We start from the raw sequence: 24525 nt of genomic DNA, 5'->3' as shown, positions 1-24525 counted from the left end.
CATGCCTAGGTGCTTGATTTTATACACCTGTGGCCATGGAAGTGATTGGAACACCTGATTCTGATTATTTGGATGGGTGAGCGAATACTTTTGGCAATATAGTGTATATATATATATATATATATATATATATATATATATATATATATATATATATACATATACATATTTCATGCAACTAGTAGCAATCCTGGTGAGGGTGAAGGAGTTTCATACATTTATACATTTCTCAAGGACTACATTATTAAACTATGTTCAAATGAAACAAGCTACAGAGCTATAGCAAAATCCTTCACTTTCCTTGTCAAATACACCTGGTTAAATACTATGCATGCAGGAAGTTCATGAAACTAATCATCGCTGTTCACATGGTGCTCTCAGTCTAATGATAAGAAATGTAAGAGAGAAGTCAGTTGAAAGCAGCAGAAACTACAGTTACACAAAGAACAATAAGCACTGAACAGCACAGCCATCATCCCTATTCTTACACTCCATGCTAATCTCCTACACTAAAAAAGAAGCACATCAAAAACATTTAGACAAGGCCTTGGAACAATATACTCTTGTCAGATGAAATAAAAAATAACTCATCATGTCTGAAAGAAAAACTGGGATTTTGCGTGTATGATCACAAGAAAAGGAAACCCACAATGAAATATGGAGCATTATAATGCAGCAGCTTTTCTACATGTCATGGAAGGCAATATGAAAGGATAGATGTACCAGGACATGATTTAGGAGAATTCAATCTCATCTGCCAAGAAACTGTGAAGAAATTTGTGGAGAAGATGGACATTTCAACAAGATAATGACACCAAATATACACAGATCAGGCATAACATTATGAGCACTGAGAGATGAAGTGAATAACACTGATTATCTCCTCATCATGGCACCTGTTCATGGCACCTGGGTGGGATATATTAGGCAGCAATTGAACATTTTGTCCTCGAAATTGATGTGTTAGAAGCAGGAAAAATGGGCGAGCGTAAAGATTTGAGCAAGTTTGACAAGGGTCAAATAGTGATGGCTAGATGACTGGATCAGAGCATCTCCAAAACTGCAGCTCTTGTGGGGTGTTCCTGGTCTGCCGTGGTCAGTATCTATCAAAAGTGCTCCAAGGAAGGAGCAGTGGTGAACCGGTGACAGGGTCATGGGCGGCCCAAGGCTCATTGATGCACGTGGGGAGTGAAGGCTGGTCCAAGCTACTGTTGTGCAAATTGCTGAAGAAGTTCATGCTGGTTCTGATAGAAAGGTGTCAGAATACACAGTGCGTGATGGGTCAGGGCTGTTTTGGCAGCAAAACAATATTAAGTAGGTGGTCATAATGTTATGCCTGGTCAGAGTAGAACCAAAATAACTCAAGAAGGCCTTGCATGGTCTCCTGAGTTGAATCCTATTGACAATTTATGGAGGATTGAAATTGTGAGTCCATCAGAGACTCTCATAACCATGGGATTTGAAGATGATTTGTTAAGAGTAATGGGTAATGGGTTCATGGCTGAACCACAATATGCTGTAAAAAGATTATTTTGTACTGACAAACATCTCAAAGCTTATGCCAACTACAGTTTTGCAAGAAATAAAATAGTGGCTATTTTTGGTGTATTTTGGTTTAAACATTTCTTTGTTCATGCTATGAATACAGACCTTTTGGTTTATATTCATAAGCATGACGTCAGAAGAGATTATGAGTGTAAACTTGAACTAGATACACTGGGAGTATATTAAACAACCAAAACAAAAGTGTCTGAATACTTATTTCCCTGTATATTATAACAGTGGAGTTATGTTATGAATGAGATATTTTATGCATTTTTATGAAATTTATTTTTATTGATAGAATTTTCAGGTTCAAATGAAGAAGAAGTCAAGCAAATTTTATTATTTTCCCCTCTCATATGTGGCAGTCTGTAAAATGAAGTTAAGTCTAGAAGCACACTGCTACCCCTGCTTTAATTCATGCTGCTGACATATGTGCACTTACAGGCAACCTGGACTTGAGTGCTCCTCTGCATGAGCGCACCGACCCGGTTCCTCACAATGCACCTGTAAAAGCCAGCGTGGGAGCGGTGTAGTGACGGGATGAGGTACCTAGCAAACAACACATTCTTGTCAGTGAAAAGGTTTGACACACACACACACAGATATACACAAATACCCACACACAAACACACAGTTACACAAACAGATACTCACGCACACACACATAGATATACATAGATACACCAACAAACACACAGATACACACACAGGTATACACAGATACACATACAGACACACGCAGATATACACAGATACACACAGACACATAGCAATACAGAGATACACACAGATACTCATACAGACACACAGATATACATACAGGGGTTGGACAATGAAACTGAAACGCCTGGTTTTAGACCACAATAATTCATTAGTATGGTGTAGGGCCTCCTTTTGCGGCCAATACAGCATCAATTTGTCTTGGGAATGACAGATACAATGATAGTGGCCAGGTCACTATGTGATGCTGGTGGAGGAAAACGTTTCCTGACTCACTCCTCCAAAACACCCCAAAGTGGCTCAATAATATTTAGATCTGGTGACTATGCAGGCCATGGGAGATGTTCAACTTCACTTTCATGTTCATCAAACCACTCTGTCACCAGTCTTGCTGTGTGTATTGGTGCATTATCATCCTGATACACGGCACCGCATTCAGGATACAATGTTTGAACCATTGGGTGCACATGGTCCTCCAGAATGGTTCAGTAGTACTTGGCAGTGATGCGCCCATCTAGCACAAGTATTGGGCCTAGGGAATGCCATGATATTGCAGCCCAAACCATCACTGATCCACCCCCATGCTTCACTCTGGGCATGCAACAGTCTGGGTGGTACGCTTCTTTGGGGCTTCTCCACACTGTAACTCTCCCGGATGTGGGAAAGACAGTGAAAGTGGACTCATCAGAGAACAATACATGTTTGAAACCGTTGAAACCGACATTTGGCATTGGCACGAATGACCAAAGGTTTGGCTATAGCAGCCCGGCCATGTACATTGACCCTGTGGAGCTCCCGACGGACAGTTTTGGTGGAAACAGGAGAGTTGGGGTGCACATTTAATTCTGCAGTGAGTTGGGCAGCTGTGGTTTTATGTTTTTTGGATACAATCCGGGTTAGCACCCGGACATCCCTTTCAGACAGCTTCCTCTTGCGTCCACAGTTACTCCTGTTGGATGTGGTTTGTCCTTCTTGGTGGTATGCTGACATTACCCTGGATACCGTGGCTCTTGATACATCACAAAGACTTGCTGTCTTAGTCACAGATGCGCCAGCGAGACGTGCACCAACAATTTGTCCTCTTTTGAACTCTGATATGTCACCCATAATGTTGTGTGCATTGCAATATTTTAAGCAAAACTGTGCTATTACTCTGCTAATTAAACCTTCACACTCTGCTCTTACTGGTGGAATGTGCAATCAATGAAGATTGGCCACCAGGCTGGTCAAATTTAGCCATGAAACCTCCAACACTAAATTGGCCAGTGTTTCAGTTTCATTGTCCAACCCCTGTAGATACATAGATACACACGCAGGCACACAGCTATACAGAGATATACACAGATACACAGAAATACACAGATAGACAACACAGACACACAGCTATACAGAGATACACACAGATACACAGATACACACACAGATATACACAGATAGACAACACAGATACACAGCTATACAGAGATACACACAGATACACAGATACACACACAGATATACACAGATAGACAACACAGACACACAGCTATACAGAGATACACACAGATACATAGATACACACACAGATATACACAGATACACAGATATACACAGATAGACAACACAAACACACAGCTATACAGAGATACACACAGATACATAGATACACACACAGATATACACAGATACACAGATATACACAGATAGACAACACAGACACACAGCTATACAGAGATACACACAGATACATAGATACACACACAGATATACACAGATACACAGATATACACAGATAGACAACACAGACACACAGCTATACAGAGATACACACAGATACACAGATACACACACAGATATACACAGATAGACAACACAGACACAGCTATACAGAGATACACACAGATACATAGATACACACACAGATATACACAGATAGACAACACAGACACACAGATATACAGAGATACACACACAGACACACAGATACACACACAGATATACACAGATAGACAACACAGACACACAGATATACACAGATACACACACTGACACACAGATACACACACACAGACACAAATAAACACACACACACACACACAAAGACAACAAAGACAACACCTTTTGGCTATTTTATATTAGTTTTCTTTAACAAAAAGAAGGATTATGGGTCCAATTCAAAAAACATGCACACACACACACACACGCGCGTGCACAATGCTGCTAAAAATACACCACAAAGGAAATAATACAAAAAGGCTAGTCTTTGGTTATAATTAACTGGCTTTGTGCTTGAGTGAAGCTGTTGCACTCAGACTTGCTCCAGATTTAACCCACAGAAGTAAGCCCACTTATCCATAATGGAAAACTTTCTCAGGCACTACTTGATGCTATCATGACAGCATACAGTTTGAGAGGTCATTATGTGCAAAAGCAAATATGCGTTTGTGTTGATCAATGGGAATTAGAAAGTATGCAGAAGAGGTGCTTCAGTGAGCCATGTGGGAACTGGGTAAGGTGTGTGAGCTTCTCTAAATCACCCCAGGGATCTCGTCTGAACACTGCAGGTTATGGAGTTCTAGCGTTTGATGTGTACACATGACCAGTGTACACTTTTGTTCTGTGAATCCTAATTCACTTAGCTGCTCACAATGAGCTCCTTATCTGCTGCTTCAGCTCTCTCTGTGGTGCCATTCACAGATTCCTGATACTGTAGTCGAGTGGATTCAGGTTCTCTCTTTAATCAGAAGTGCGGATGAAAAAGAGGTAGAAGCATGATCGACAGTCCCAAATGCACACACACACACACACACACAGGTCTATGGTTGACTGGCTGAAGAGAAGGACACAGGTGGGGAGCCACTTGGGATCTCACACTGAGACTCTTGAAAGGCTTTTCCAAAATAATGGACTGCTTTTCTTTAAAGATAAAGGGTTATGCTCAGGGCTGGGGCAGAACTCAAGCTCTCCACTGGTGGGTTAAAAATGCTATTCTACAATACATAACTCTAATCCCACTTTAATTTTTAACAGTAAAAGTATGCTGTAGTTACACAATGCAATTACAGTGAATAAATCATCAGTTGTGTAATACATATAAAAAAAAAGGTTTATTATTTATCTTATTCATCAACAAGAGCTTAACTGCAAAAAAACAGCCTTACATGACTTGGAAACATCATGCAGGCTTTCTCTGCTGTTTAGACCCACTTGACTATGTCCATTAGTACTATTCTCAAGGCTAAACTGAGTTAGAAAGGACCATGGTCAGCACAAACTCTGTGTTACTCAATAAAGCGAAGAATGAAGGCAATGCACCTATCAAGCGGAACAAAAAGCAATTCACTTTGCCTTTACAATAATAAATATTACATGGTTCTTGTGGCTGTGGACCATAATGCATTCCACTGACAACAATGCTTTGATGGATATAATTCTATATTCCTGACACATGCTGGACGCTGCATTTATAAAGAATGCATCGAGCAAAAAACAAATGGGGGAAGAGGGTGGGCCAAATCTTTTCCGTTTGTTCCCTATGACCAAGTAGGAAATGACATGCACTAATGTGTGCCAGGAATGAATCGATATAAGAGAGTCATTTCGCGCCTGCATGGGGAATGAGGTGCCATATCTCAAGAGGCTTATGATCCTCCGCCATTTCTGAATAAATGCATAGAAATGAGCAAGGATCTGAATAAATATCCGCAAATGAGAAATTTGTTAAAAGGTAAACTGAGATTAATGTGTCTATTTGTTTCAGTAATTATGTGGCAGGAATGACAAATGGAGAGCTCACCTGTACTCCAATGAGAAGCGTGTCAGCTCCGTGCCATTGTACAGCCATTTGAACTCTAATGGCCAGCTACCCTCTGCCATGCAGGTCAGAACCAAACGGTTTCCTTCAAGGTGCACTTGGGTTGCCACGGGCTCCATTTTGAAGTAGGGTGGGACGTCATCTGCGTGAAGAAAAACACATTAGTGTTTAGAGAATTCAAACAAACCAGAGTAATAAAATAAATGCGTTCCGTAAGATAGTAGATTATAATAGTAGAAATAAAGTAAATAGAACTGTAAATACCAGTCCTCTGAATAAATGTAAGTGACAATGCAAGCTTTAACAACAGATACGCAGCAAAGCAGATTTAATCAGCAGAGTGTCCACAGTAAGTAGTATAGGGTAATTATATAGTGAGTTAGCAGGCGTACAATAAACACAATGCCGCCAAGTGCAAAAATGCAAACTGATGTCTGATGAGCTTATTCAAGGACCAATAATGTCCTGGCACAGTGATGAACTGTTGTAAAGGTTGATTTCGGGGGTTGGTGGGGGGTGTTGGGGCAGTAAATCATACAGCAGATGTAATACAATGTCCCTGATAGACACTAGTTTCCCACAGCCAAATCATAACTGTCCATAGAGCAGGTATCTTCTAGCCCAACATCCTGTCCCATGATGTTTATTAGTCCGTTTTTTTGGTCAGCTTCCTCCTAAAGTCAACCATTCTCTCTTTGATCTTGGCAAAATTAAGAAATAGATGGTTCAAATGTGTATTGATTTGCATTTACATTATTCATTCCACAAACATTCAGCTTTTATCCAAATCGACTTAGAGCTGAGGGTAAAAGTTTGCATCCCCTAACAGCAAAAAGACAAATGATGTAACTAAAAACTCGCTCTCACTCAATCCTTTCCTATTCACTCTTTAGGTTTTTCTCTATAGAGCATTACATAGTGCAGAAGTAAAAGAGACACAAGACTGAACACAGTTCTAAATAGTGAATGCACATCACTGTGTATTACATATAAACCATATTTAATACACCAATAACAAGCACTTTTTGTCTATAGTAATTATAGCTTTCAAAAAACAGTATCACATATTTTTTTCATCAATTTGCCTTTACCAGAGCTTAAGCTGACTGTATTTATATAATAAGTTTATTTGGACACATTTCAAGCTAAAAGGCTTGGCTGTGCATTGTGGTACTTAGTGAGGAGGTACTGGATTTTTGGTGGACTTGGACTAATAATAATAATAATAATAATATCAGGGATCAGATATCATTTCTCTGTGGAAAATCTAGTCCAAAATTGTACACTTCATAGTTGCTAGTGAAAGACAAGGCAAGATATAATAGTTTCATCAAACGTAATCGAAGAACTACATTTATACCAAAAACTTTTCTGTTTGGTCTCGCATGTGATCATCACAAGCAAAATACTTGCATGTTCCTTTCCCATTATTTGCCTTTTAACTACCCTCTATCTCATTTATTCCCTCTGAACAGCTTTTGGATGGTCTCAGTAGTAATATTGGCCCTCTAACCCTCACGCCCACACACTTTTCCAACAGTGTCGGTTGTAACTCTGGCATATTGCTTGGCCAATATTTGCCCATTGTTTCTGACATATCTGTTAAAACTCATGCCCGATCACATACATGGGCTAAATTGGGTCATAGTAAAACATTTATATTAATTCTGACTAATGAAACTCATCCTTTTGGATTAGTTTCAATGGTTACACCCCCATTTTATTGTTGACTTCTAAATTAATGAATTTTGATACATTTAGGATATTGTAACAATTTTTAAAGGTATATTTTGTCCTCATTTCTATTCAAATACCGTGAGCATGCAAACTGTATAACTGAGGCAGGATACAATCCAAGCAACTGAAGTTTGCTCAAGGCACCAGTAGTGATTTGAACTTGCAACTAGTTCAGAAGCTGAACTGCTGAGCCACCACTGATTTATTCATGAAATGCTTGGTTACTCAGGTCCAGTACAGAGATTAAAGCCAGTCCTAGACAACAAAACAGCCATTCAGTGAAGAATCACTACTGCCGGTGCAATTAGGCTTAAAGAGTGTTTGGGAATGCAGCCTGCAGTGTATCTCGAAGAGAAGTGCTGCTCAGCCGGTGTGTGAACATATACTAGACAGAAGATGGAGTATGACTCCCAGCGCTGCACTGGCATAACTGAGCGAAGATGTTCAAGAGTGCTCCAAGATGGAGCAGTTCGCCTGGCGAAGGTGACAGAATGAGCTATGATCTCCTTGTGCCTCCATTCATCTTTAGGCTTTCTAATACAGGTGGATTATCTAGTCTCGGGGGCACACTTTACAGGCAGAAGCCTCAAACCCAGGAGACAAAGTGCTTTCATTACCTATGCTTGATTAGCACATGACCCAACGTATCGACCACACTGACTAGCTTTACGTAGATTATGTGAGAGCTGATGGTCACAGTGTTTGGTGAATCTAATTAAAGCTCATATTAATTGTGGCACTAGGATGGCATGCCTTGCGGCACGGCTGAGTTCTGCAATGAGAGATTGGCTGAGCTGCTACATCTGGAATCAGAGTGCTGATATTTTCTGTCCTGTGGGAGCTGGGAAGGGATATACAGCCTCCGGTTCAAGGTAGAAGACAATGTGCTGATAGGGAAGAGGGTAGACTGTGTAATAAAAGTTCCATAATACACACACATGAAGACACACATACACACACACACACACAAAGATGAAGGTGCTCCGGGGCATATCTGTAGAGTTCAGACACATAAGTGTGACATGGCACCTGCATGGATACATTGAAGAACTTTTATTACTTACTCACTGCAAACACACACACACACACACACACACAAAGATGAAGGTGCTCCGGGGCATATCTGTAGAGTTCAGACACATAAGTGTGACATGGCACCTGCATGGATACTTTCAAGAAACTTTTATTTGCTTACTCTCTTGCATAAACACACACACACACACACACACACTGCACATGTACATAAAATGTACATTTTTAGGGATAAAAAAATATAAAAACAGAGGACAACACGCAACACACACTCAATTAGAAAAGGATGATCCTCCTTATCCTCTATATTTGATACCAGCAGACCATCAGCAGCCTAATCAAACGATTTAATGTCCCCTGCCGCTCCTCAAATCATTACCACTGGGTAACAACCTTCATAAATGACAAACCCCTGTACCTCCCCAAAGCACAATTCCCTCCAGACTTCAACAATAGCCTCATTTCCTCCTCTGTGTAAATGTTCCTCTGCCAACGTGCAGGTCCATCCACTTAGCCATCCAGCTTTATAAATACAGCACCATTAGGGACCTCCACATGCAAAAACCAAACCCCAGCACTGATTACCTAAAAGCAGCAGATAACAAAATAGACAATTGCATGCCAGTGCCAATGGAGGCTCCATAGCGTATATACCCGGCAATACAGAAAGGCTTGTGTGCCCCCGTGCCGATTGCTCTTCTATAACAATGCACCTGCGTTTGAAAAGAGATGAGCGGCCCCATCGAAAAGGGTTGAGGCTCGCAGTAATTGCTCCCTCAGTGCAGAGCGAGGGTTGGTCCGTGGGTGGAATAGTAGAGAGAAAACAGGTAGACGTTTCACTGCTAGAGCTGCCTAATAATACCTGTTTTCCCGCAGATGTGGAGGAATTAATTTTTTTTAAATATGTGCTCTGCTACAGTTTGGACCAGTTTGACTACTTGAAAGTTTTGATATAAAGTTGAAGTAATTAGTTTAACCTTCCCCGCTGCATCACGCCAGAGATGATAAGTAGCATTACAGCAGATGCTGCAAATGCTTTTATACACAAGGTTGTACAATCCAGCTCGGAGTTTGTTCCACAATGAGAGTGTGAGTATGTGTGAGAATGAATGCTGGTGGTCTACACACTGAACAGCTCAATGCAAGTCTTTGATCTACAGGAGCTATGTCAGATATTAGTACACTTCCTCTCACTCACAGTGGCCTCCTACCTCTTTCTGTTACAGACGGATACACAAATAAAATCCCCTGTTCTGGAAAATCCCAAATTCAGTCTTGGAAAGCTGTAATGTAGCTGCCATTTCTCATTAGAGCCCATATGCTTTAGAGGTGGCAGGTACTCTTTCGCTACAGATATTCAGCAGGGGGTCGGCAGGGACACGCTTACCATTTTTTGGGCCGGTCTATGCGGGTCGGCAGCCAAGTGCAACTCGTGGAGGTAATTTTTACACGTAGCGTGTGCAAGTGTGAGCAGAGGCGGAGGTGTCAGAGAACACAGGTCCAGATGGAGAGCCTGAGGGAGGTTTCTCAGTAGCAGAGGAGCTTGCTGAGGGGAAACAGTGTTAGTGGCTGGTCTCCAAGCATCAAGCGCTGCCCACCGCTCTGGAGCGTCCTTGGGCTTGGTGTGGTTGCCAGAACTGCCACAGAACAGCATCTTCTTTTAACCTGATGGCTGAAGTCGAATTTGGTGGTACTGCTCCACTCTTGCCTCACCTGCTGCGCACACAGAATTTTAATAGCGCCCAGACAAAGGCAATGGGCAACAGGCAGGATCCATAAAACATGCCCCATTATTCTTTTGCAGGGCACCATGCTGGCATGCAATCATACAGAGAGGGCTTGCATTCAGCACTCGCAATTTCCCCCCTTTATATTTCAATGGTAAAAGTGGCCACATCATGCTCTATTTAATCATTGTCTGGCACCTGCATTTGTGTATTGCTAAGCCAATCAGGGACAGTTCATAGTGCATAGTGCAGCAGCCACCTAAAAACACTCTCTTCAAACATTTCGCTATGCCATCCCCACATGATAATGACCTATAACCAAAGCCTTTGGCCCAGTAAACCTAGATTGTGTGTGTATGGCTGCTCTTAGGTGAGTTGTAAGGGCTGGCTAAGGGACAATCTCACTCTCCACTCGTGGGTTGTGTTGAAGGTCAGCCTGCTCCGTCACTCTGTCAGTGAGCCTCGTCACCGTGACAACCAGCACCCCGTCGATTTATACTTCATCAGCTTCCCTGAGTGGGAGAACTGCCCTCCGCCCTGGCAGCAAGGTGAAGGAGCCCATTACTGCTCAAACCAAACACACAGCAGCCTGTATTTGTACAGGGCAAGGGAAAAAAAAAAAAAAACCGTGGCCAAGCAATGAATTTCAAACCCCCTGATCCATCTTTCCCTGTATTAATTTCCAGTAATGGCCAATGAGATTATATCGATATAGCCCCTATACAAGCTCAAGTCCATAACAGATGCCACTTGCTCAACATGTGTTTATGGCCTGTAAGACACCTACGCAGGACAGTTGGAAATGCCATGGAGGCGTTGTGTAACATGAAGCAATGCAAATGGTGAGGCTCTTAACTGCAATGCAGCATTATTTATAAATGAGATTGAGGAAACAATAAGAAACTCGGCATTACTTTGTTTAATTCCGGTTACAATTCAATCTGCATGACAATATGCAGAGCTGAATTTCATTACCTTGCTGGGTAAGGCTGGGTGCCACTGCGTGTGCGCAGATTATGAATAGGTCGCCGAGGGTTAATGGATGTGTAATTGATGAGATTAACTGAGGTGTAATGCAGCATGGCATTGCGACTTTGATCTACGGAGCTGCGGGGAGCCCGGTGACGTTGCTCAAACGCAATTAGAGGCAGCATTGAGCTATCAAACCAAGATCTAATTAGGAGTGAAGACAGTGCAGTGAAGGGGGGCAGTCAATGGCCAGTAGATTGAATTATCAGAGCCTGCAAGCTGCATCACCACAATGCCTGCACATATCCCTTTTCCCTTTCTTTCCCTTCATTCTTAGTTTGTTTCTTACTTTCTTTCCTTCGTTCTCCAAGTGTTTTTGATGCCAGTTTGTCCAGTACGATCTTCCTTCTCCCTCTACATTTTCCTTCTCCCTCTGTTCTTTGCTTGTCTCTCTTTCTACCTTTTAATTCCCTCTCTCTGACTCAGCATCAGGGGAATCTTTGAGTCTTGGGATGTGTATCTTGGACTTAATTAGGCACCACAGTGCTTGGCACAATATCTACTCAAGAGTTGCCAAGAAAACCAACCACCGATTAATGAGATACCGTGCACCTACATTTTCCTTGCACAAATATTTCTTGCCCCCCGGCCAATGCCTCTAGAGTCAGGCAATCAAAGTCCCCTGCCTACACACCTCGCCTCCTTTCAGCAAACCCTGTGAAGTCTGATGCCTTTGATGGACTTGCACAACAAACAATTTTCATTCTTGGACAAGGGAACTTTAATCCTGTAATTACATGCTGCTTAACATGGAAAATCACATCATCAGTCGATCTGCTCAGTTGAATAGGGGGAGAAATAAGTGGAAATGATAACAATTGAGAGCAAGGATCAAGTTTAGGTTCTACTGGTATCAACAAATTGATAAAAAATTACATGTTTAGTGAGACGAACAAGCCAGATAGAGGGAGAACAAGAGAGAGGAAGAACCCACTCCAGAAAGAGGAGACAAGATAGTGCCTTCTCCTAGCATACAGAGGAAGGAGTGAACTGAATTTAGAAAGTAGGGCAAACAGTAATGGAGGAAGATAACAAACAAGGATGGTGAAATGGGAATTCCATACGTTCTACCATCTGCTGAGATTGTTTAGCCTCGTCTCGATAATTAGATCCTAATTAGCTGACGGCGTGGTCGGAAAGCATTCCTTCCACACATGGTGATCTTATGAGTTTTGATTATGACCAGACACCTGCACTCGCAATGTGCCACACGATCCATAAGACCCGACTCTTGCCAGGTTTTGAATGAACCCAAAACAAACAGGCCGTGCAATTAGGACTCATTACACCACTGTTATTTAGAGGCTTCTTATCCTTGATTTAGTCGCATCCCAGCAATAGGAGAGACTGTCAGAGATTAATGAATTAGAGGTACCACAGTCACCCATCTGTTCTATTTGTCATTTAAACTGTGTCTCAGAGATGTAGAATGGTGGGTAACAAGGCGCTACATATCTTATTCACCCCCTTATGCACCACTTCCACATGAACCCCCTGCACTGGGAAGATTGAGCATGTGTTAATGGTTCAGCACTGTGCTGTATCCGGAGGCTGGCACTGTAATATATGGGTGCAGAAAGGCTGCCAATTGTGATTCTTATCAGTGTGTGGAGAGTGAGAGAAAGAGGACTGGGCGGTGTAGTTCTGAGTGGCAGGGCCGGTTGTATGTGCTAATGCATGTGCGGTTTTGACAGAGAAAAGAATTACTATCCACCTTCATTACATTTACCCCAGCTAGTCTACCAAGGCGGGGTGGTGGTGGTGGGGGGCACTAGGCTGAGGGACATGTCTCACATAAAAAACATCGTTCACACACATTTCAGCTTTTTTTTTTTTTACTGCTTCTGATTGCTCATGGCTACGAGAGTCATATTTCAAAAGAATCCATCAATCTGTCACGTGTCAAGCATTTCGCTGTCACCATTCACCAGGATTTTTTTCCCCCCAAATCTCAAATTTAGCACTAGCTTTTGGAGCTTTCTCGTAAGCTTTCTCTACACACAATGGACTACCTGCAGAATGTAGTGTGATGCAATTCTATTGTCTGAATAACACTTCCAATCAATGACATCTTTCTCTCTGCATTGCATTTTTTTTTACTTATTACTCTCATACTGTTGGATATATTAATCATAACATTTAGCGTTCTTTTTCATGTAGTATGCAAACCAGCTCACCCAACACCAGAGGACCAAGGAGGGGCTCGACAGATCATCTCATGGCAGAGGCTGACAAGGTGGCTTCCCAAGAGATGGCTATGCCAGAGGCAGTTCCAAAAGCCATGCTCAAGGCTGAAACACTCGCACATTGAGACCGCTCTGCCCCGTGAATCTGGTGAGGACGTCATTAACCACCCTCCCTGACCCAAGAAAGCGGCTTTGGCCCATTGCATTGTGGGTTGCGCGTGGTGTGTGTGTGTGTCATTTATAAGGGATTCCCATCAGCCACTGCTTCAAACCTGATGACTGTTTGCAGCTCATTCACATTTTGGTTTAATGAGCACTATGTTTAAGTCATGTTTATATAACACTCCAGGTCTAGTGTCTGTTATCTATAGGTTTCATACATTTGTGGGGTCCTGTTCTCTAAAATCGAGACATATTGAATGTTATAATAACTGTTGTTTCATTAAATCTTTATCCTAATGCAAGTTTTGATCTTGCGAATGTAAATATGCATTTTCACCTAAAATGTATAAAAATGCCTTATTTATTGATTGTTTAAATAGTTAATATTGAGTATTTTCTAATTGTTTTCTATCAACAGTATGCTCCCTCTCTCACTCTCTCTCTCTTCCTCTCTCTCTCATTCTGGTGCATGCTGGGAGGTGTGTGGGTGGAAGCAGTGCTGGGTTAGACCTTAGCTGTGTGAGTTCACCTTTTTTTTTCAACTTCATTTTGCTATTTCTTCTGTTTATTGTATGGTTGGGCAAGTATTTTGTCTAAGAGGTTGTGTCATCTTTGTCCCTGCACAATGTTTCAGGTATGTATGATGAGGGCATTATGTTATAGTATGTTCTAATGGCACTTTACTTTTACGGGTAATTTCTATTTCTATCGTAACCCTATTTGTTGTATTTTTATTCTTCTTTTTTATTCACACAGACTGTCAAACAGCATGTCACTATGTGTATTGCTGTATGGTTGTGTATGTGAAATAAAAAAAATTAGATGTTTGAGGTTGGCCATGAGAACACTGCCTCTGCTTCCCACATGAATAAAGCAGTTTTTTTTTTTTAAACTCAACCTCGCCTTGTTGTTAACAAGAATGTGGTATAATGTACCATCTTCAAAAGTCAATTGTGCCACAGTTTATTTCTGAAGAAACTTTGGAGCAATCATTTTTGCCAAATCGCTAGTTTATTCAGGGCAATATACAGTATTTGGGGTGCCAACACCCAGTCAAACATGCCATGTCTTTTAAGAGGCAAGTTTACATTATTATAGACTCGACACTTCCTTCCATGTTATATATGAAGGATATGAGTTATGCAACCACCGGTAATTTATGGTGTTCTGAATGCAGTGATATTGGCCACAAACGGCTTGTTGTCCTCACATAGAGCGAGATCGCATATTACTCACTCAGAGACTGAAGCTGATGCCTCATTATTCAGAAGGAAATCGCAGGCCCTTCTAAGGTACGTCATTTAAAGACTGATGTCGATTGTCCTGCAGTTACCCAGTCAGATAATGTTCCGAAACCATCAGTGGTGTCTGCTTCGAGCTCTAAACTCGCATCTAGTGATGTTGATAATGTTGACAGTGGCAATACTGAGATTCTGGTTGTTGAACGGTCTAATAGCTGGAATGGTGAGAATATAGCTATGAGTTCTAGTAATGATCAATCTGGCTGTATTGTTAGAAGTCAAGACAGAGATGTGTTGTAATTACACAACTAATAAGCTGAGTGGACTGGATGATGTTCCGTCAGATGATACTCCTTCTCTTCATGATATTGACTCCTGTTCCCAGTGTGGACTCGAAAGGAAATTCTCAAGACATTTCTTGTAAGGATCTCTCTCTGGACACTTTAGAAGAGAGCGATAGTATTTTAGATGACACTTTTGAAAACAGGTTAATGTTAAGGAATTTTCCTCTGATGTTGAGAAGTTTCTACAATCATTTACAGTTCTTCAGTAGACTGATTTGATCTTCTGCATGAGAGAAAGAAAACAGCTTTATTTAAGGAAGCATTTGACTGTAATTAGAAAGTACAGAAAAGAGAACGTTAAGAACATTTGTATAGTAGACCAGCTACGCTTCAGGTGGTGTTTCTTCCAGTAACATCATTATTTGTTTGTCTTCTCTCCTGCTTTACCTCTGATATGTACATTTCAAGAGTGGACTCTATTAACATCAATGCTGAGAAAGATGGATATAAGTATGCATTAATTTCTGAAATAATTGAGAAAAAGAAATGACGTTATATTTCTTCAGGAAACACATAGTGATGTGTTAATGGAGTTGAGTGGGGAATGTGGTGGAAAGGGCAGCAAGTACTTAGTCGCAAGACAAATTTGAGTGCAGGGGTAGCAATTTAACTTTCTCCAGATAAGAGATACTGTCTTAAAGTCTTAAACACAGAGGAAATAGTAAATGGCCATCTTTTGGTAGTTAAAGCTGACATAGAGAGGAGCTGTATTTCATTTTATTAACGTTTGTTCGCCCAACGTGGGGCATAATCGGATTAGCTTTTGCAGTGTGTTAAGTGAGGTTTTAAGACCGTGTGTTAATGATGTTAATGTTATTATTGGAATTTAATGTTAAGATGTTTTACTCTGGATGGTACTTCTGAGGAACCTCACATGCAGGCTTCTAATTATTCATCCAAATTAGTTAGAGAAGCTGACCTTTTAAATATATGGACAGTTAAACATCCAAATGTGAGAAAGTGAACTTGGGCAAAAACTAGTGATAAAACAATTAGTGCTACCCGCTTAAACAGGATTTTTATGTCTAAGCATTTTAACACTCGGGTCATTGATTGTTCCAGTAGGCTTTACTGATCATCTTTTCATTTCTGTTATAATAAGTATGTCCCGGTTTTCCAAAAAGTCTACATACTGGCATTGTAACATTACATTTCTGTGAACATTTTGAGAAATTCTGGCAGTCCTGAAAAATAAAAATTTTTTAAGCTTCCAGACAACGGTGGGAAACAGGGAAGATAAAGACTGTTTTGTCAGGAGTACACTATTAAATCTACTAAGAGTTTATGAGAAACCATTCAATCTCTTGAAACAGACATATCTGTCATAGAGTCAGAATTATTGGGCAGTCAGGTTCCTATGGTGCTTGATATTTTGTGTAAAAAAAGGAATTGAGGTCTTTTTTGAATGAAAGGGTGAAAGGTGCTCTAGTGAGGTCTTGTTTTATCTCTATTGCTGACATGGAAGCTCCCAGTGCTTTTTTTTTTTTTGTTTTTATTCGGAGCATACAGTAGCACAGCACAAACATATGGCATGTCTTCATCTTCCTGATGGGAGGTGACTACCAATGCGACAGAGATGCATTGCATTGCAGTGGACTTTTTTTTTCTAGTCTTTGTTTGGCTGAGCATTGTGATGCCGCGTACTGATAAACTCCTTCAAGACCTGCCTCAAATAGACTCTTATAAAAAAAACTGCTCTGGATGCTGACATATCTTTTCAAGAACTTGGTGCTGTGGTTGGCCTGCTTGTCTTAGGGTGTCTGGCATTGATGGCTTGCCATCTTGATTTTAATAAGCACTTTTGGAAACTCTGTTGGAGGAGATATTTATGATGTCTTCAGTGCAGCTGGTGAGATGGTTATTTACCTGTGTCTTGTCAACTGTCTGTTTTATCTTACATTAAAAGACAGCTCTGTCTCCTTTAAAGATTTGGAAACCTGTTGTGTTATTGACCACTTATAGGATTTTATCAAAAGGCCAAAAAGCCAACAGGCTTAAAAAGGATCTTCACTTTGTTGTACATGAAAGCCAAGCTTGTATTCCAGAAAGGAACAAGAAGTGAAAGATTTAGTACAGAATACCTGTTTAATACAGGATACTGTAGCTATCTGTAAGGTTTTCAACAAGAAAGTCGGATCCGATGTCTATCCGATGTACTTAAAGCTTTTGGTTTTGGTAAAGGTTTTTTTTTAAATGGTGAAATTATTGTTTGCAGTATTGTGCTGCATGGATAGTTCAAATGGGATGTGGGTTGAGCCAGCCAATTGAAGATTCAAGGGTACCAGTCAAGGCTGTCTCTTGTCTGGGCAACTATACAACCTGTACCTCTTAGCATGCGTGAACACATTGGCTGGTTTTATTATACCAGGTTTTCTGTAGAGTTTAGGAATCAATTTACGTGCTTATGAAGATGAGCTTTTGCGAATCATGTACAGGATATTAAGGTCCTATATGAGGCGCTTTGTGTTTATGAAAATGCATCATCAGCTAAAGTCAGTAGGAATAAAACTGAAGCTTTTTAGGCAGAACAGGAAATCTCAAACAGGGAACAGGGGGGTGAATTAATTGGGGTCATATGAATTTCAGATGTAAAATTGAGAAGGTATATAGCGGAAAGAGTGGATACCAGTTTGTCTTGGTAAAATTGTTGCTACTCGAGTTGTCCTACAGAGGGAGAGTATTGGTTGCTAATAATCCACTGGCGTCTACACTCTTTCAATGACACAAATTCAATGTACTGCAGAAGATTATTACAAGGCATCCATAGAATGCTAGTGACCTTTTTTTTTTGGTCAGGCCAGCACTGAATCTCATCAGCTATTTTATATCTTCCAACACAAGAAGTGGGGCAGGGCTTTGTAGACATTAAATCCAGGATAATGGCCTTTAGATTGCAAGCCACACAAAAATGACCATATAATAGTCATTTTGCATGGATTGGTTCTGCAGCAGCACTTTTAAAGAGTGCAATTGAAAATGGGTCTTGATAAAAGTCTGTTTCTTATGAAGTTTAAAACGACTGAGCTGGTAGACCATACTCTTTTTTTTCTTTACAGATCTATTTTCGAGGCCTGGAAAGTCTTTGTTCTATTAAGATTTCCTGATATGTCTCTTGAATTTTGGCCATGAGGTGGTAACTATTTTTCAACTCCTTTCTACCTTCAAGACTTTTATTCTGTCAATCTAGGTTCACACCTGCTGGCTGTTGAGTGCCCAAAACTGGGTTATATCCTGCAGCAAAATTCTGAGAATTCTGAGAAAGAACTGGACTGAGACCAACTCAGTTTCTACAATGACTCATTGTAGATGTACATGGGAAGTTGGGAGCAGAATAAAAGCTTTTTTGAGTAATCAAGCTGGTATTAAAGAATGTAGTGTAGATAGAATGTATTGTAGTTTACTTTCCCTTTATTTGACAATGTGACTGAGCTGTGCGGGAATAAAAGATGAAGAGTGCTGTTTGATAACTTTTAAAACCCCTTTTAAAATCCCAATTTTGTGCCTTTTTACACATGTGAAAATGTCAAATGCACATCATTTGCCTGGGGTTGGACAGTGGACCAATAAACAGAAATGTTTGGCTTGGACATAATTCCAGCTAAAGGCTGATGCCATATCCTGATCCTGTACCAATTTCCAATTGATAAGTGGACAGGGGACCTCCATTGGAGAACTGTTCATAGAGCAGTAGCTACAAACAGACATGTGGTACACTTCAATCCTCATGTTGGGGTGGGCTGTCCTTTCTGCTCAGAGACAGAATCAATATTTCATCTTTTTGTGCAGTGCACACGGTTGGGTAGTCTCTTCTCTTTACTAAGTAATTGGTTTTCATCTCTAGGTGAAGTGTTCACCTTTCAGTTGTTCAAAATACAACTGAAAGTGGGCCAAAATACTCAGTTCAAAGAAAAAAGATTGTCTTGACGTATTTTTTATCTGGTACCTGCAGAATTGGCCATCTGGAAAACCAGGAATAACAAATTAGCATGACAGGATGCAGTAGTGTAGTTCTATGTTCTTGGGGCTTGTGGCTGCTCAGTTGAGGGTGGAGTATGCATATTATAACTTGATTTGCTGTTTGCAAACGTTTATGGGGCATAAATGAAGTATTATGTACAGTTTATAAAAATGATGGATTGGTGCTGACTTTTTAATATTACCAATAGTACCTTGAGAAATATGTGAGTTTTAATGAACTTTGTTAAATTCTTTCTGCCTACATTAGTGAATTAATTGTTATAATAAAAGTAGATTTAAATTTCAGTTCTCTCCCTCTCTCTCTCTCTCTCTCTGCCATTTCCAAAATTACCTTCCCACTCCGCCCAGAGATCATCGGTCAGGCCAGAGTGAGCGTTCACAGAGAACCAAGTTAATAAGAAGAGAAAATGAAGACCGGCAAAACCATTCTTATCTTAAACTGTGATCTTGTAACATTTCTGTTTTCTTATAAGAAGCTAATCTTGCACCAGTGCTTAGCATTGCTACCTTACAGCCCCAGAGCAAGTTTTATTCTGAGCTTAGGTCTGTATGGAGTTTCATGATCTCCATGTGCATGTGTGTGATTCCTCTGGGTTCCCCATTTTCCTCCTACTTCACATGCTGGTACATGCCTGTAGGTGGATTGGAAGCACTAAATTTCCCTTAGGTACAAATGAGTGTGTAAATGGTGCCCTGCCCTGTGACTGGCTGGCAACCTATCCAGGTTATATTACTGAATTATTCCCAGAATTCCTGAGATGTGCTTCAGGTTCACTGTGATCCTTACCAGAAGAACAGGGTTACTTAACATGAATGAACGAATATAGCCAACCTACGTTTAAATAACTATGTATACAATGACTGAAAATAATTGACTAAAATGAGAAAAATAATTTATATGGTATACCATTGAACACTGTAAATGAAAGTAATTAAAAGTAATGGGAAATAAATCAATAATTAAATAAATAAAAGGGACTGCATAAAAACACTCATAGTGCTCAAGCTGTCAGTGCTACAATGAGTATTTCATTATCTGACTAAAAACTGACAGTTAAAATGATGAATAATGGGTTACACAATACATTCAAAAGGCACACTAAATGTTATGATCAAAATGTACAAAAGTAGTGCATATGCAATAAAAGGTTCTGGCATGAGGTCAGTACAGAAGGGAAAATATCACTGCTGTCGACAAGCCTTTGTATATTTTTTGAACTGCCTACCAAAACAGAAGCCAGACAAGAACATGTTGTTCTAGATGACACCACATGACACCAGACTGGATTAATAAAAGTACAGGCTAGTGAGAAAAAGTGTCCCTAAAAATCTGGCCACAGCCAACAGAATAGTCAGTAAACACTAGTTCTGCAAAAAAAAAAAAAAAAAAAAACAGTGAACACCCAATTTACAGCAGCAGTGTATGGAAACACAGCAAGTCGGCCATGAAGCAATCTTAAGAGTCTGATTGAGGTACATGACTGGTTGGATGGTATGGCTGAAAAAAAAATCACTTTGATCTCAGAGACGAAACAATCAGCTGCATAAATGGCGGCTTCCTGTCCAGGCCTGTGCTGGGTGGTGAGCTGGCAAATTACAATATGTCCCACCACTTCATTTTGTGCACACACTTCCAGCAGACCTTTTGACCACCATTTTCTCCCATCATTCTTCCTAACAGAGTTGCTGGTGCACAGAGATAGTGTAATTATCGGTGCCTTGGGACTCCCTCCCACTCCCAGAGTACTTGTTGGCTCCAGTCCCTGTCCAGCCATAGCTGAAGTGCAGCTTCCATAAATGTCTCATCAGCGCCTCCTGACCCTGGAGCCATGCATCAGCGCATGGTGGGCCACCCCCTAACTGTCCTCACCAGTGTCTGGACAGCTAGAGCAATGCTGTTTAAAGAACGGGGGGGAAAACATTACACCATACATAAAGTCTGGCATTATTCTAACAGCATCATTCCCTCAGCTTAATTAAGATGACTTTGCTGTGAATCTCATTCAGACTCTCAATTATGGGATATTTTTGCAGTGCTAGCTGAGGGCCATGGCTCCAAAACAAAAGAGTGGAGAGACTCTGTTTGGGAGTACTAATTATTCCATGGGTGGACACACAAATTTAGATGCCGATGGCCTTGCCAAGAACGAACGACCACAAGTAACCTCTGTAGTCAGCAGAACTGAGGCAGTCTGAGTGGACACACTGTGGTTAGCATGGCACTGAGACAGACAAACTTCCTGGAATTCAGTAGCTGGGGCAAGCCCGACCACGCCTTTAAAAATAGACTAAATATGTAAGCGGTTTCTTGTAGACCTGGGAAAGGACAGGGCATGAAACAGAAAGCCGATGTGGATTAGCACATTATGCACATTAGAAAAATTATAGAACGGAGCTGCCTTTTTCATGTGCTCATATTAAGAGTGCTAAAACTCTCCTGCTCTTTATATCCAGGGATATATAAAAAGAACCCGGTTGACCAAAAGCGAACACCTTTAAGAGGATTTAAACCCCCTCCTACTGGCTGTGCCATACAATGTCACTAATGGAAGACATTACAAAACAAGGGTCGATGTTTTGTTCTGCCTCTCCCATTAATTATCGGTAATAAGGACATCATTGCCGATTAGTTCCTTTTAGAAATCAGCCTATTTGATGCCATCACCGGCTGGCCATCCAGTGAATACAGAAAGCACACAGCATCACTTCTGCCATTCTGATGAAGCTATCACCTGCCGACAAACCAAGCCCTGACAAATCAATAGCCATTCAAACAACATTACGAAGTCTTGCCTTGTTGTGCTGAAAAACACAAACACTCATTGCTTCTGGGCAATAGTTGGCTACTCCAATTTTGTTCTTCTATTTCTTTCAAGCTCAGGCAGCTGGGTTGTGTTGTGGATGTTGGTTTTTTTTTTTTTTTTGCATTTTCTGAGTTTCGAGAAGTTTTTTTTGCACTCCACCTCTTTACTCAGTTATAGAAAAAGGGACAGTAAGTACCTTGCTCAGATTGGAACAACTTTCCCACCCAAGAGACGACTCCGTCACCTTCCTTTGACAAATCCAGTTTATATGCAAGCAATATATTGGAAGCAGTGGCTGGAAATGTGCAACATGAGCTTGAACTTGTGTTGTAATGTAAAGGTTAGCTCTTTTCTTGACACCATGTTATAAATATTCAGGAGCACTTAAAAGAGGGGGAAAGAGTGGGGGAAAAGGAATTACACACACAGCACTTTTGCTGTATTGTTACATTGTGTGGAGAGGTTATTGTTGAAGTTACGTAACTTGGAAAAAAAAAAACTTTTTGCACAATTGACATTTTATTCATTTACTCTTGGTCTAAGAATAAATGCTTTTACTGCTGTGTTTAAAAAATGTTAATGGAGACAATAATAAAAAAAAAAAAACACACACACCACTCACCACACTGCTGTGTAATGCTTGATTCTGATTGGTCTAAAGGTGTTGATCAAATTTCTATAGTAGCAGCTCTAATAATAGGACTGGCTTACTATTCCAGTAAGAATACTTTATTGTTTCTGTAGTAACAACCTATACAAGGACTGGCAGGTACTAAATGTAAAGGAACCATAATTGTCAGTTTGATCAACTTTTCTGTAAGCTTATTTTAACCATCTTTAAACACTTTGTAGAAGTCAGAAGCATTGGAGATTCTTTAAGTCGGAGATATTTGTGCTGTACAGTTTCTCTGTAAAAATAAGCGAGGTTGGTGAGGGAACAATTATGTACAACTGTTTCTTTAAATGATAGAAACTAATGTAAACATTTCACAGCATGAAACATTACTGAAAACTCAACACATTAAAAGTCTGTTGTTCTTTGATTCGTGTGGTATCATGTAAGACTTTTGGGATGTACCTTTTTTTTTTTTTTTTTTAAGAAAACAATGAGCCGCAAGGTAGCATCTTACAACCCCATCATTGTTTCTTGTCCTATAACAGCACACCCTGTGATGTTTATGCCTTATTTGGCACATGGGACAGCAGGATGGAGACACGCTGCTGGTGGCTGATGAGCGTAACTGACTTTCTCAACTTGCCTAACCAGCAGCTGTTAGATCATATCATGGAGCTCTAGTGAGTGCATGCAAGTAGGTAATATGTACCAAAATTGATTTTTGGAAATAAATTGAAGTTGCTGGAACTAGTAATAACGTCACCGTGCTGGTAACAAAGGGTCTAATGCTCTTGGCACCAGTGTGCAGTCTGAGTGATTTGGGATTAATGGCACTCGCCGTTCTACGCTGAGAATTTGCGATTTGCATCATAAAACGTCTGTTAGTCCTCCACTTTTAGAAACGATTATCAGTAAATGGCTGGCCAACAGAACGCCAGATGGAGGTTGGCAGGGTCTACATTTTTCAGGCTTTTATTTTCAATATGCGAGACCCAATTTCAGATCTGGATAAACACACATCATAAGGCTTTTTTTTTTTCTGTTATAATCCCCTAGATAATCTCTACAATCTACAATATGCAGAAAGATGAAGTGGTAGAGAAAAATAACAAATTAATGTATTTACATGAAATCCATTAAGAGACGTTAATGCTGGTGTGATAATCACAGAGGCGGTAGTTTGAAAAAGCCTAAGTAGAGAATTTGATTAAAATCACTTAAAGACATCTTTCAGACACTAAGTAATAGGCTTTCATTATATGGAATATATGAATACTCCTGCTAGACCTGATTTCCTTAAGAGAATAAATCACATCATTAATCTGAATGGGGTGGGGGGGTGGAATCGGGAAATTGTTTCTCTTGAGTATGTGCATGTATTAGTGAGCCATTAGAAATCTAAAGGTTTGTCTGCCTTACCAGAGAAAGGAAGTGGGGCTTCAGGAGACAGTAATATAAGAGCTCACTCTCTTGTTTTGTCTACGTTTCTATAAAACTACAACTAGTCTTAGAAGTAGAAAGAAAACCTGTGCACATGTGTGCTGTAAACATGTATTAAATCATTAACAGTAGCCCATATTAAAGGTAGGAATAATCAGAATCAGGTGTATT

The 24525-nt window shown here is 40.5% G+C and overlaps 1 protein-coding gene across 4 annotated transcripts in view; it reads right to left on the bottom strand.

Moving 5' to 3' along the window:
* The window catches only part of sdk2a (sidekick cell adhesion molecule 2a), a 148009-nt gene that overhangs the window by 65013 nt on the left and 58471 nt on the right, over nt 1-24525 (bottom strand). For all 4 annotated transcript variants that reach the window (XM_058375865.1, XM_058375856.1, XM_058375873.1 and 1 more), the window contains exons 2-3: nt 6041-6200; nt 1988-2094 (exon numbers count right to left, since the gene is read on the bottom strand). In XM_058375865.1, the coding sequence (XP_058231848.1) occupies nt 1988-2094; nt 6041-6200 (267 nt within the window). The remainder of the gene's footprint in view (nt 1-1987; nt 2095-6040; nt 6201-24525) is intronic.

This window comes from Hemibagrus wyckioides, linkage group LG02 (assembly GCF_019097595.1).
Source record: "Hemibagrus wyckioides isolate EC202008001 linkage group LG02, SWU_Hwy_1.0, whole genome shotgun sequence".
NCBI lineage: Eukaryota > Metazoa > Chordata > Actinopteri > Siluriformes > Bagridae > Hemibagrus > Hemibagrus wyckioides.
This window is presented reverse-complemented; position numbering and strand designations above follow the sequence as displayed.